Source organism: Sitophilus oryzae, unplaced genomic scaffold, assembly GCF_002938485.1.
Source record: "Sitophilus oryzae breed Bouriz unplaced genomic scaffold, Soryzae_2.0 scaffold_1307_pilon_pilon, whole genome shotgun sequence".
Classification (NCBI taxonomy): Eukaryota; Metazoa; Arthropoda; class Insecta; order Coleoptera; family Curculionidae; genus Sitophilus; species Sitophilus oryzae.
Genome location: NW_022145957.1, coordinates 1,589,374 through 1,604,723, shown reverse-complemented (window position 1 = coordinate 1,604,723; position 15,350 = coordinate 1,589,374). Strand labels below are relative to the sequence as shown.

The window sequence follows — 15,350 nt, the reverse complement described above, 5'->3', positions numbered from 1 at the left end:
CAACTCAAACCATCCAGTCCACACGCCAGCTTCGGAATGGCTAATTGTGTAATGTTATTGTTCAGCAGGGCTTCTCTCAGTTCAATCAGGGTCTTCCATAGATTGAGATAAGTCGTTTTGATAAGTCGGTTTGAGTTGGCGTACAATCCGGAACATGATTGAAGTCTTGTTTAGATTTACGGGAATCGAGATCCTCGTTTGCTGCTATAACCCAAAGCTGAGATCGGGCGAGAAAACTGTAGACTGCTTTTTCTACCAGACTTCTCAATGCACCAGGGGCCAGCTTTGCAAATACCTTCATTCACCGTGTACATCTCGGGACGAGCATGTACCTAAGAAGGGGGCAGTGTTGCGGACCCGTACCGTGTGAACTCGGCCTTAGGCTTGGCCACTCGGCTATGACTCATACGCCCACCGACGTTCGAAGAACGCCGCTAAGAATTTTCGATGTAAAACCACTTCTTCTTCATTTATTTTTAAAATTCCTTGTTTGAAGTTTAGTTCAAAACTTCTAGTGGTCATGATGTCCATTCCGAGAATAAGTTCATCTTCGATATCTGCTACTAACACTGGATGTTCAAAACTGGTGCTCCCGATAACAAAATTAAGGTTTACTGCCCCATGGACAGCAGCGGAGTTTCCCGTAGCAGTACGTAGTCGCCATTGTGTTGTTTTAACCTTCTTCGTGTTAAGAATGTCCGGTCTGATGATAGTTTTGGTCGCACCTGTATCCAACAGCATGGTCCGGAATTCTCCATCAACGAAACCATCCACAAAAATGCTGTTGAATTTGTGTTGTAGCGAGGCGACTTGAGCAGTTTTCGTTGGGGTATGTTGGGTACAGGTCGACGTGTGCCCCTTCATTTCGACCCTTAGTAGTTTTCCGACCTCGACGAAGCCGGTTCTTCGTTCTTCTCCTTACAACGGCTTCGCACGTGTCCCACCTGTCCGCAGTTCCAGCAACGAATCGGTCCCTTCTTGCCCATGTACTGGTCCATTACCTTCCGAACAATCCCTTCCACGGATTCGTCGGAACATTCGTCGATGGCCCGTACTCTTCCTAAAGACCGAGAACTTTGTTTCGCGGCCTCAAATTCTAGGGCACGTGCTAAAGCATCCACCAAGTGCGTTGGGTGGGCTAGGAGAAGTGCTTGTCTTGTCTCGTTGTCACGTAAGCCGTCGGAGAATGCCTGTACTGCCAACCGCTCCATAACATTCTCGGGCGTAGTAGGGTACGCAAGGCGAACGAGGCGGGCTACGTCGGCTTCAAACTCCTGCAGAGACTCATTTTGACTTTTGAATGCGATTTTTTAGCTCGGAATAATAGACATGTTCCAAATAAGCTTGGCCGTACCTCATTTCTAAATGTCGTACCAATTGCTGATAATCTCCCTGTTCCGATGGTGACAGTGTCTGCAGGATGTCAGTCGCATCGCCTCGCAGTGCGACAGTCAAAGCGGTAGCCTTTTCAGCGATTGTCCATCCGTTCGCTCTCGCAGCGGCCTCAAACCGGCAAAAATAATTGGCCCAAGCGGTTTTTCCGTCAAACTGTGGAGGCTTAATAACTGACTTTAAGATATACTTATTTTCGACGAGTGTCGGGTCCTCCGCCGATTCTTGACGGTTTGGTGAAGTCGCCTTCGCTATTTCTTCTTTTAAAATTTCGATTTTTCGGTTTACATCATCCTCAATATGTGTTATTTTGTCTTGTAGTTCCGTAGAATTCTCTATAATTTCTGTTATCTTTTCTTCTAAATTAATTATTTTATTATTAAAGCTGACCTGTATGTCTTTAGAATTTTCTGCGATCTTATCTTCTAAAATATTAATTTTATCACTGATTTTCTCTTCTAAATTAACTTCCAAGTCAATTATTTTACTATTTAAATTGTTCAAGTTGGCGTCTAATTTTTGAGAATTCTCTGTCATTTTGTCATTCAAACTCTCTTCCAACTTTTGAGAATTTTCCGTTATTTTATCTTCTAATTTTTGTAAGGACGAGTCAAGGTCACCTTCCAGCTCAAAGCAAAATGTGTCAGGATCCTCACCTTCTTCAATCAACACGTCTCTCAGTCTGGCTTGTAAAATGCTTTTCTTTCCATCTGTTTCGCATTCCCTCTCTTCCAATACGCATTTTAATTCCGACACTTTCAAGTCTTTCAACAATTTTTTCGGAGCCATTGTCTGTCTTTTTATTTTCCTAGTCTATCACACACGCCACACTTGACACCAATTGTTACGTTTTTCTCGACGGTTCCGTGTGGACAGAAAGTCACAATTTATTTAAACACAATTTATTTAACAATAATTAACAAAAACAATAACAATTAAAAGACGAAGAACTATTTATAACTTATTTACTTATTATAACTTATTTACAATTTATCTAACAGAAATTTATTTTGAATTAGCGCGGCGATTGCAACTGTACGCGTCGATTGGTTATTTATCTCTATCCCTTCAGGTTTCGGGCATCGGCTTATATATGAGAGAAACAGACAATCCAGACATATCTCGAAAATTCTTAGCGGCGTTCTTCGAACGTCGGTGGGCGTATGATTCATAGCCAAGTGGCCAAGCCTAAGGCCGAGTTCATACGGTACGGGTCCGCAACAGAGTTATAACTCATCATACAGTCTCAAGGCTTTAACAAAAGCCAGTATCTGAGACGGCTCCACAGAGGGCAGCTCTCCATCCTTGACATCAGCCGTACCAAAGTTCATGGCACGGATGGTCGTCGTCTCGGCGCACTCAGTGATGAGGTGTTCTGGTGTTTCCCCATATTCCTCACAGAATCTGCATTCGCCGTTGTTTCTCAGCTTCAGCCTACTGAGGTGTTCGTTGAGGAGACAGTGTCCTGTTAGAAACCCCGTGACAATCCGAAGATTGTTTTTACTTAAATCAAGGAAAACCTTTTGATTTTTCTCGGTCGTAGGTTCTGAGGAACTTTTTCGAGTGTCTTAGACCGTTGGAGGACACCCATTCCAAGTTGCGGTTGGAGTCTTCCAGATTCTTCAGTTCCGCTTTCAGTTGGTTTCCGCTTGGAAAACAGAACGGTTCTGGTCCAGTTAGTGAAGTCTTCGCTCCTTTCCTAGCTAGATCATTTGCTTTTTCATTGCCTTCTATCCCTTGGTGATTCGTGCCATGAACCTTGGTACGTCTGATGTCGAGGATGGAGAGCTGGCCTCTGTGGAGCCGTCTCAGATACTGGCTTTTCTTAAAGCCCAGAGACTGTATGATGAGTTATAACTCGTTATAACTCAAGAAAGGGGAAAACACAATAGATCTGTAAGGTCGCGGGGATTAACTCCCCTCCTAAACATTCTACATTCTACATCCCTTGGTGAGCAGGCACCCAGAGTAGGGGGACTTTATTTTCTTTGCCCAACTCGTTGAGCTTCTCTAGGCATTCTTTGACCAACTTTGAATTGATGGTTACTGAGTTGATCGCGTTTAGTGCTGCATGACTATCGGAGAGGATGACAATTTCCTGTTTTCGATAGTTTCTATCTAAGATAAATTGTACACATCTTTCGATAGCGTAAATGTCTGCCTGAAGGATACTGGGGTAGGTGCCCATTGGTTCGGAGTATTTGGTTTTCGTCCCAAATACCCCTGTTCCTGCTTTGGTTTTGGAAGCATCAGTATACCACGTTATGGTATGGTCTTTTATATGCTGAGTAAGCGTTTCTTTCTTCCAATCCTTTTTATTACTCAATACTACAGTGAGGTGTTTCTCAAAGTTGTAAATTCTTGGTATGTCATCCACTGGGAGTTGGAGAAGTGGAATTTTCTTTTTAACAGAATGACATATCATATGTCAACTTTTCACATTCTCGCTTAAAAAAATTGTATTTTATATTTCAATCTAGAGTGCCCTGGCTGTATTAAAAACACTAATTTTGACAATTATTAACGACTTAAATTAGGATTGATTAACGTATTCAATTGTTTTTGGTCACTTCCTGTTTCACCGGATATGGCTACAACTTTTGATTTTTAAATGGCACCCTCAGTATTTTTTTACTTTATTCGATAGAAAATAACACTCTGAATAGAATGACATATCATATGTCAACTTTTAACATTTTCGCATATGGTTTATTTGAAATTATATCTTGCGGTTCGTAACGAAAATTTCACTCGAAATACCAAGTGTGTGGTATCAAATTATGCGTAAAAAAATGTTTTTCCAAATATGCTAATGAGCCACCTTCGTTCCATTTGAAAAAATTGAGATATGATTAAAAATACGATTTGAGCATTTTCTAACAGGCCAGGACAAAACACTATCATCTCCCCTATCCGCCACCTGGGGTCGCGTCCGATGGGAGTTTGGAGTTCTCCACACGGATTTTCTCAAAAACGGACTACGGAAACACGAAGTATCTCAAAAATTGCGACTGACTGATTTTGATGTTATTACAAATTTTGTTGCAAGTATCATTCCTAATCTTAAATTGAAAACCGCGTTTCGCTAGCTACTGTAATTTTGGAGTTACGATTTTAAATTTTTAACCCCCTCCCATACCCCCTTACCAACCCCCACCCCCACCAAAAACTAATGGCCAGATTCTAGGGTGCCACAGTATTTTTGTGCCAAATTTGGTTAAAATCGGTTTTTGAGTTATCGTGTTACAGACGGACAGACGGACAGACAGACAGACACCATGAAAATATTTTGTACTTAGGTCATTTATGACCCAAATAACTCATTTTGAGTGAAATTAAAAAAACTTTTTTTTGCCGATCTTAACACTCATTGCTTACCATACCTGTTGGTATGGTCGGCTAAAAATTCCGAGGGTGCCATTTAAAAATCAAAAGTTGCAGTCATTTCCGGTGAAACAGGAAGTGACCAAAAACAATTGAATATGTCAGTCAATCCTAATTTATGTCATATACTAACATACCAAATCTCGTTTTTATCTGAAAAAAAAAAATATAGGGTTGAGCCACTTTTGAAACGCACCCGGTAGATGCGTGTCTGGAAACGTTCTATGCTGTTTTAATATTTCTATAATTAGTGTTAGTGTTTGACAAGTTTATGTCAATTTTTAGTAAATAATATCTAGAGATTGACTTAGCCAAAATTATCATCGATTGTCACTACCCAGCCGTCTTTGACGCCGTTTTTTTTTCAATCATGCGGTATTATTATGTAGAGGTATTAGTATGTATATTATACCGTATGATGGAAAAAAATGGCGTCCAGTTGGCTTGGAAATGACGATCGATGACACAGGAAATGACGATCGATGACATTTCCAATATAATTTTACATATAAAATGACAGCGATCTTCATTTCATAGCCATCGTTGACGCCGTTTTTATTCGATCATACGGTATTACTATTTAATATAAAATCGTTGGGATAACTCTAAAAAATACAGGTATTTTGTTCAAAATAATACTGTTAAATGAAGATAAATCATAACTCGTCTAAGTCGGTACACGCATGTTTCTTACGTCATAACTTGACGTATTCCTGTGTACCTAAATTAGGGTTGCCAACTTTCAAAATAAAAAATAGAGGACGAGAGAGTAAAAAGGAGGCACAGGCGAAACATTTTTAAAACCCTCGCCCAAATGTCTAGAATTTACCACAAATTTATGTAAACGGTATGAGACTGATGGGCTTTCTTACTTTCTTAAAAATTTTATACTCAAAACTTGTTAAAATGAAACAAACCATTTTCAGCAATTTTTTTTTCAAAACATAAGCTAACAGTAAATAAACATAAAATAGTTAAAACATGTTGATCGCTTTAACAAATATTTCTTGTACATAAATATTTCTTCATTTTCCTTTCTGTACAAACGAGTGGGAGTAGCGAAAAACATAGATTAACAATTTTTTTAAAGCATTGTGGCGATAAGACCAATATTTTTTTGATTTTGAGTTTGATAGGTATGTAAAAAGAGGACTTTTTCAATGCGCGAGAGAAACGAGGACAGTGAGATCAAAAAGAGGACTGTCGTCTGGAATAGAGGACGGTTGGCAACCCTAAAAACCCTAAATATTAGGTGTGGTACACGTTAAAGAGTACCTAGACACAGCAATAAATTTGATATTAAGGTTTATTCTCGCAACAGTTTCAATGAAGTTATAAGTTAAACAAAAACCCTTCCACAGGCAGGTATGACGTAAACGTCCCTTACACAACTAAAACATAAAGTATAAGGTGCAAGCACTTACTTTAAACCTTTTATCCTGGAGCACCTTCTTGATCGCCACCAGCTCGTTCGTCTCGCACAGCTTGGCCTGGTAAACAACTCCGAAACTTCCATTTCCGATCACTTTCGTGTCGGTGTAGGAAACTTCTTGAGGTCGGTCGGGCCCTTGACCGGGCGTCGCCACTACCGTGGTCACCTTGCTCCCGTCTTTACCTGTGTAACCACCAAAAGAGAACAAATAAAATTATTTTGTGCGTCGACAAGAACTTCGATATAGTATTGCAAATATATATATTCAATATGGGGGAAGGGAGTTAATTTTCAATTAAAAAGGGTAAAGCTCCATTCAGAACCTTCTAATTAGTGGAATAAATTAGTGGTTTCAAATACACTTTATACTTTTTAGTTTACGATCGTTCACAATGTATAAAAACACAATTAAAATTAATAGAATAGCTAGATATCCTAGCAACAGCTTGCGGTAGTCTGTTGTATCCATAGAGAAAGCATAATATTTAGCTTATATTTAACCCCCCACCCCCACCAAAAACTAATGGCCAGATTCTAGGGTGCCACAGTATTTTTGTGCCAAATTTGGTTAAAATCGGTTTAGCGGTTTTTGAGTTATCGTGTTACAGACGGACAGACAGACAGACACCATGAAAATATTTTGTATTTAGGTCATATAGACCCAAATAACTCATTTTGAGTGAAACTAAAAAAACGTTTTTTTTGCCGATCTTAATAGCCTATTGGTATGGTCGGCTAAAAATTGAATTATGATTAAAAATTCGATTGGGGCATCTTGTAACCGGCCAGGAAAGTCACCAAAAACATTGACAATCTATTTACAGAGCTTCTTGATAAAAGATTGAAATTTAAGTGTAAATGTCAAGAGTTGACATGTTATGTCATTCTATTCAAACTATCACTTTGTATCAAATAAAGTAAAAAAATACCCACGGTACCTATTTCTTCATTTTCTTTTCTGTACAAACCAGTAAGAGTAGCGAAAGACACAGATTATAACAATTTTTTAAAGCATTGTGACGATACACGAATATTTTTTTAGATTTTGAATTTGGTATGTAAAAAAGAGGACTTTTTCAATACGTGAGAGAAAAGAGGACAGTGATATCAAAAAGAGGACTGTCCTTTGGAATTGAGGACGTTTAGCAACCCTACACCTACCCCAGCATACTTCAGGAAAAATCTACGCTATCGAAATATGCGTACAACTTCATCTTCTTAGATAGGAACTATCGGAAACAAGATATAGCCATCTTATCCGATAGTCATGCAGCATCAAAACCGACCAACTTAGTAAACATTAATTCGAAGTCAGTCAAAGAATGCCTAGAGGGGATGAACAAATTAGGCAAATAAAAGAAAGTCCTCCTACTCTAGGTGCCAGCTCACCAAAGGATAGAACGTAATGAAAAAGCAAACAATCTAGCTAGAAATGGAATAAACATCCAATAACTGGACTTGAACCGTTCTACTTCCCAAGTAGAAACCAACCTAAATCGGAAATCAAGAACCTGAAAGACGCCATTCGTAACCTGGAATAAGAATCCTATAACTCTAACTGATTTTTCGAAACTTACTGAAAAAAATCAAATATTTTCCTTGATTTACGTAAGAACAATCTTCGGATTGTCAAGTGGTTTCTAACACGACACTGTGTCCTCAATCAACTCTTCAGTAGATTGAAGCTAAAAAACAACGGCGAATGCCAAGGTTATTAAAAGATAAGGTTGTCTCGTAACTTTTGGACCAATACGAGCGAAGCTGCATCTACGTCACAGGTATGCTACAGAACCTATAAAATCATAGATAAAGGAAAAAAAATAAAATGCAACCGACAAAGAGAGATAAATGGACAATACAATAAAGAAAACACACATCAAACAACTGAAAACTATTGACGCCATACACTATAAACAATAAAGTACACAATGAATATCGATTCGGAAATGCACTGTCGGACTGTGGGCAGTTTTTATCCCTTTATCTGTGGTATCATTCCTATGACGTCTGCGGTATTATTCCTATATGGTATCATTCCTATGGCGTAGTAGATGACGTTTTCAATAATGGCGGATCGAGTTACGAGACAACCTTACCTTTTAATAACCTTGGGCGAATGCAGAGTCTGTGGGGAAACACCAGAACACCTCATAACTGAGACGACAATATTTTCATTCGTGCCATAAACTTTGGTACGACTGATATCGGTGATGGAGAACTTAAAATCTTTCTGTAAAATCCTCTTAGATACTGGCTTTTAGTTATAACTCAAGAAAGGGGAACAATCTAAGGTCGCAATGATTAACATCCCCTCTCACATACAATCTGCAACATACCAAATTTCATTTTTTTATTTGAAAAAAATATAAAAAGTTATATAGTGGTGAGCCCAGTGATTTCGTGGGAAATTCTAAATTCATGTAATATTCGTAAAAAAATAGTTATTGTATACGCATATCTCGGCAAAGAGAGTAAATTCAAACTATAGTATTACCGCAACTAAATACACATTTTCGGTTGGCATCAGACAATATTATTCCTAACTAGGGATGGGTGAATTTCATTTTTCACCTTATGTTGAAATTTCATAATGAAATTTTCACTGAAAGATTGAAATTTTCAAAATTTCAGTGAAAATTTCAAATTATCAAATTTTCAGTAAAAATTTCATAAATTTCCTGAAATATTGACAATTAAATATTTCACTGAAATTTCATGAAAATTATAAAATTTTGAAAAAAAAATTCATAAAAATGAGGTGGTGAATAATTGGTCTATTGGTGAAACACGTCATTATTTTTAGCTGTTCCCCAGGTGGTCCCTTTTAGTTGTAATTTAATGGATCTCGGCGTTTTTATACAACTTTTTACATGTTTTTCTAAACGAGTTACATATTTGTAATGAATTTCATTACAAAATATGCACTTTATTTTTTTGGTATTATTTTGATAATTAGAGAAATATTTTCAAATACTATTTTTGGACTTAACCATTATTTCTTTAAAAATTGCAATCAACACAGAACACAGGTCACTGGTAGGTAAACAGGTCACAGAATAAACTTTATGAAATGTGAAACACAAAAAATGCACAAAAATAACAAATCTAATAATACATCAACATTTTCAACGAAAATCATAACCTCTATCTATCTACTGCGATTTATCATTTGTCAAGATCAAGCGCCGGTCCTCTACAGACGCGCAACCAAATCGAGCAAATCAACGATCCATACCTGCGTCGATACGGTGAACACTTTGAACACTTGAAATTTCATCTGCAAGTTGAAGTTTCACAACACATTTCTGAAAATTTCACCTCTATGCTGAAAAATTCGAATTGAAATTTCACTTTTTTAAAATAGTGAAAATTTCACATTGGAAAAGTTGCCGACATGAAAATTTCATTTCAAATGTTCAAGTGGCACAACCCTATTCCTAACCTAACCTAACCTAACCCCTTGAATACATGGTGAATTTTAAGTGTAAATACTTCTAGGGATGGTATATTTCGATCCCAGAAACACGCTTTTGAGTTTTTATTGAGAAAAAAAAAATTGAAAAGTATATTTCGAAATATGTTTGGAAATGTTTTTAAATTTTCAGTTAAAAAACATAATGCCGGGTCCAGACCAAGGCGACAAAAAATAAACACCATTTTGAGACAAAAACAAGACAAATTTGCGACAAAAAAAAATGGGGAATTCTGACAAGACAAACTTGAGACAAATTGTCCGCCAAAACTCCGCAAGGACAAAAGTACAACAAAGTCAAAAGTTTAGTTGTTGCGAATGAGTTTTATTAACCATTTCACTGGTCTCCTACTGTTGGTAGCACACGCCATCCACACTACGTCGACAACTTGTCGTAAAATATGTATACGAACAAAACATAGACACTTTGATCTTTACCGACTCGAGACGGGATATTAAAAAATCTCGAGTCGGTAAAGATCAAAGATCGAAATTTTTGAAACAAAACAAAAATGTCGCAGAAATGTATTGGATTTGTCGCAATTTTGTCGTACAACATGAATGTTTCTGTCTTGTCGTTGTTTTGTCTGCTTGGTCTGGACCCGGCATAATATCTGTATTGTCTTGGCGACACTATATTCGATTTGAGGACTGGTGGAAAAACTATTCCCAAAAACGGAAAATTTTAACCGTCTTCATGGGAAATTCTATTTTAGACAGTTGGCAACATTGGGTGAGCCACTTTTGAAAAACACCCGGTATAGATAAGATAACCTGTATAGCATGGCCTGATCAATATTATTATCACAGTTTATTAATATTAATATTTGGTGTTGGAGTTGTGAAGCTTATTAAAAATGTATATTACCTGAGGATATACAACTGAGTAATTCCAAAATGTCTTAACAAACATATTTATGTATTTTATACTCGTAATTGTAGTGTAATACTCCGTAATACCGCCATAATACGTAGATTGAAAATTAAGACCTAGATTTAAACCTAAATCTTATCGTTAAACCTTTAAAAGTTATTATAAAAGAAAAAGGCAGTTATAGATTTCATTAAGTGTAATAAATATCTTAAAATGAGAAATACATAAACTGGTATAATCTTGATTTATTTAAAATACATGCCACTAAATTAAATATTTTACATATGATAACAAATTTTTGTTTTGAATAAAATGAATCTAGTTTTAGCAATTCATTATTTTTAATTACTCTAATAATATTATAAACCCCGATTCATATCTTATATTTCTAATGAATATAATTTTTATTTTTTAAATCACGAACAGAGCTTTTTAAGTAAATCAGTTGTAAATAAATATAAATAGAGGGTGGGCCACTGAAAACTTACAATGGCTATAATTTTTAAACCAAAAAAGATATCAAAAAAATAAAAAATACCGTTTCTATGATATCGAAGGGGAATACATATGACGTATTTTTTGAACCACCCCGATCTACCCCTTAGACGGCACCCCTACTCACTTGAAAATCTTAAATGGCAACACCCCACTTGTGGCGCCTTTTTGGAAAGCCCATGAAAAATGCTAAACGATGATCATAAAGTTTTTAGGGTGAAATTGAAAAACTACCCCTTACACGAAAAATTAGGTGGAGAATGAAAAAAATTATTTTTTCAGCTTAAGTTACAAATTGGGACCCAGCTAAATGCGGCAAATGAGGTATTCTTCAAACCACCCCGACCCACCCCTAGGTGTCACCCCCTCACTTCTAATCTCAAGATAGCGATACCCCACCTGTGACACTTCTTTGGAAAGCTAATTGAAATTGCTAAACGATCGTCATACAGACTTCAACTTAATTACTGGTAGGTAAGTAGTGATAAGAAATGTAGGTGTGACAATTTGAAAAAAAATGATAATTTATTTTAACAATAATTGCTCAAAAGGACAGCCGTTTTGTTCCATACAAAAATACAAACGATTTTCAAATTCTTCTCTCACTTTTTGGAAAGTCTCTCGGAATATTTCGACATGCTTCAGTTATCCTCTGCCGCAATTTTTGCAACGAACCTGGTTTTGTCTTGTAGGCTATGGATTTAGTGTAACCCCACAAGAAAAAGTATACAAGTGGGGTATCGCTATCTTGAGATTAGAACTGAGGGGGTGGCACCTAGGGATGGGTCGGGGTGGTTTGAAAAATACCTCATTTGCCTCATTTAGCTGGGTCCCAATTTGTAACTAATGCTAAAAAAATCACTTTTTTCAATAATGTTCACCTAATTTTTTGTGTAAGGGGTAGTTTTTCAATTTAACCCTAAAAACTTTATGATCATCGTTTAGCATTTTTCATGGGCTTTCCAAAAAGGCGCCACAAGTGGGGTGTTGCCATTTAAGATTTTCAAGTGAGTAGGGGTGCCGTCTAAGGAGTAGATCGGGGTGGTTCAAAAAATACGTCATATGTATTCCCTCTCGATATTATAGAAACTGTATTTTTTATTTTTTTGATATCTTTTTTGGTTTAAAAATTATAGCCATTGTAAGTTTTCAGTGGCCCACCCTGTATATGAGCTAATAGTATTTTTCAAAGGATTTTCCCTATTTTCGAACATCGTAAAAGAAAAGAAAATGACAGTTGAGTTAATTACAGCAGAAATTGTACGTATAACGTTCATTGTTTGTGACACAATGCACGTATCGCGAATTGTGTCTTTGTCCATGTCTGAAAATAGCAAATATCTCATTACACATATATATCACACTCGAATACCTATACATTTATTTATACATTGTATTATAAAGTACAGATTTTCTTTCTTGCAAAAAATCAGCTCTTAATTGAGAATTGAGATTGTTTTTTTTTGTTTAATACAAAAATTAACATCTCAAAAAAAATAAATTTAAACTCCTTTTTTTCAGTTTAATAAGAAAATGTTTAATAATAAAGAAATGTAGGACGATAGACGATAGCAATGCTTAATAATAGACCGTATGATCGAATAAAAACGGCGTCAGCGATGGTGATGAAATGAAGGTCGCTGTCATTTTATATGTAAAATTATATGGCAAATGTCATCGATCGTCATTTCCAAGCCAACTGGACGCCGGTTTTTTTTCGATCGTACGGTATTATCATTAATAGGTTAAAAATATTTTCTAATATGTTACAGATGATAAAAAACTTGACACTTCTGTTCGATGAAAGTAAATTCTCAACATTTATTTTTCTTTTTGGAAGACACTGTATATTATTTGATTTTGGTTAAAATTTTTCATTAATAAAAAACAGCAGCATGCCTCATTTTATCGGGTGTTTAACATAAATACAGTAATTTTGACACTACAACCAACAAATAAGTGGATAAACGCCAAACTATTAATCAATTTAACAAGTCAGTTCAAAAACATTAGCGTGTTTTCTCTATATTGTCATAAGTTTAAAAAATAGAAAAAAGAAACAAAATTTTGCATTACATGAACGAAAATCATAACATGTTTGCGATAACAAATATATCTAACGATAAATACATTAATATAGTATAAATTAAACAAATATTTGACGACTTCCCTACGCATTTAGCAATAAAATTTATAATTTCAAAACTTAAAAGACAATGTTATCGCATTTATAAACGATATACGTGCGAACATATCAGATGATTTTACTCTCTAATTAAGATTTTATTAATATTTTAATAAAAAAACAAGCTTTTAGATGTTTCAAGTTTAATAAGAGTAATTTTACTCTACTACATATACAATATGTTTCGGCTTGTTAGGCGTTTATCAACTAAATATATTTGCTATAGGGGTGGGTTAATAAAAAATATGTTCAAAAATGCTTGTTGGCCATTTACATTATTATCGTTTTTAACTGATTTTAATATTTCTAGCTGTTCAAAGTAATTTAAGCGACCATAAGAAAACAAGAAAAATTGTACGAAATCTAGAAGGCTTAAAAACGGCATTTAATCGGCCGAGGTAAAAAATATTAGTGATGGGATAACTCGAGCGAACATTCGCTCGAGTACTCGATTATTAAAATAACCGACATCGCTCGATTATGAACGAGCGATGCAAGTGACGAGTTACGAGCGATGCAAGTGACGAGTTACGAGCGATCCTAGAATGAAATAAATTGAAATCCGATTTTAATGTGACATATTCGATAAAAAGCCGAGCGAATTTTCTACATACATTGCATGTAGCAAATTTATACGACGCCGTATATGGGCCGTATAGGGTGTCCCAGAAATAAGTGCAAGTATTTTAAGGGATGGTAGATCTCGATAAAAGTATAATAAAAAATATTTTCTCTTTATCCTTTCTCAAATAAGTCTAAAATAACGGAGTTATTTTACTTTGAAAATTTCAAAAAAAAAATGATTTTTTGCTAAAATTTTGAGAACCACTGGATCTTTTCTGGATTTTCTTTCTTATAAATTTAATCTAATAATACCTATGTTGCCACATATCAAGAAATTATATTTTTTAACTAAAAACAAAAAATAATTCCAAAAAATTTTACAAAAAATTTCGAATTTAAAAAAAAATTGGCGAAAAAACCTTCTAGGCGTGTTTCTGCGGTTGAACTATACTACCAGTTAAAATACTTGCACTTATTTCTGGGACACCCTGTATATTGATCCGTTGCGTATCTGAGAGACAAAATTTTACAACCTACATCGACAATGCTTTGAAATAAACTAAATCAAGCGATCAAGCGAATCGCTCGCCGCTTGCTACTTGCCGTTCATTACCGAAAGAATATGTGCCCTGCGCACGCAACTTACTGCTTGGCGCTTGGCGTTAACGAGTACTTACAACAAGAGACGGGTGAAAACCCGTATTTTTAAATACGAGCAATATTTCGCTCGAGCGATCATCCGGTTATTGCAATCGCTTGAAACTCGAGTACTCGATTATTGAAATTAATCGGTTTTTCCCATCACCAAAAAATATACAACTACCAACTTAGTTGCAATAGATACAATAGTTCTGAAGATATTGTCATGTATAGTAAAAACATCATTTTCATTTTTTACTAACCAATCAAGATACCGGGGTTTTCTTCACAGGCGTTTGTCAAACTTCTAATCATAATCATCATCATTTTCAACTTATTTGACCATTTCCAATGATGGTGTAGCCTCCCTCACATATTTAGATACTTTCTTCGTGTTTTCAGCACGATTGATCACATACATACTCTAAGAGAAACCGAATCAGCCGAACTAAAGAATACGAACTTCCACTAGCCATAGCATATAGGTATAGACTCGATATTTATATCCTAAGGCAATAACAGAAGCCCTAGCGAAACAAAGTATTGACAGGCCTTATATAGAAACTCTCTCCAATATACACAAAGAAACAAAAGCAAGAGTATAATGTAATAAAAAAACTCCAGAGTTCGCAACTTGCAAAGGAGTACGACAGGGAGACGCAATATCCCCAAAGCTGTTTACAGCAACACTAGAAGAAATCTTCGGTCAACTGGACTAACAAAGGATTAAAAATAGATAGAGATTATCTTAACCATCTAAGATTTGCTGATGACATAGTCTTGTAGGCCTAATTGCCAATAGTCCTGAAGAACCACAAGCACAAATTGACGAACTAAATACAGCCAGCAATAAAATAGGTCTCAAAATAATTTTAGCAAAAAACTAAAGTAATGTAACGAACTAGTAGACAAA

At 35.9% G+C, this 15,350-nt stretch overlaps 1 protein-coding gene across 4 annotated transcripts in view; it reads right to left on the bottom strand.

Moving 5' to 3' along the window:
* Positions 1-15,350, bottom strand: part of LOC115874918 (protein kinase shaggy-like) — a 119,727-nt gene that overhangs the window by 79,007 nt on the left and 25,370 nt on the right. For 3 of the 4 annotated variants that reach the window (XM_030890219.1, XM_030890216.1, XM_030890217.1), the window contains exon 2: positions 6,201-6,391. In XM_030890219.1, coding sequence (XP_030746079.1) covers positions 6,201-6,391 — 191 coding nt within the window. Of the gene's footprint in view, positions 1-6,200; positions 6,404-15,350 lie in introns of all 4 variants that reach the window. The other variant, XM_030890218.1, reaches the window with a different exon arrangement.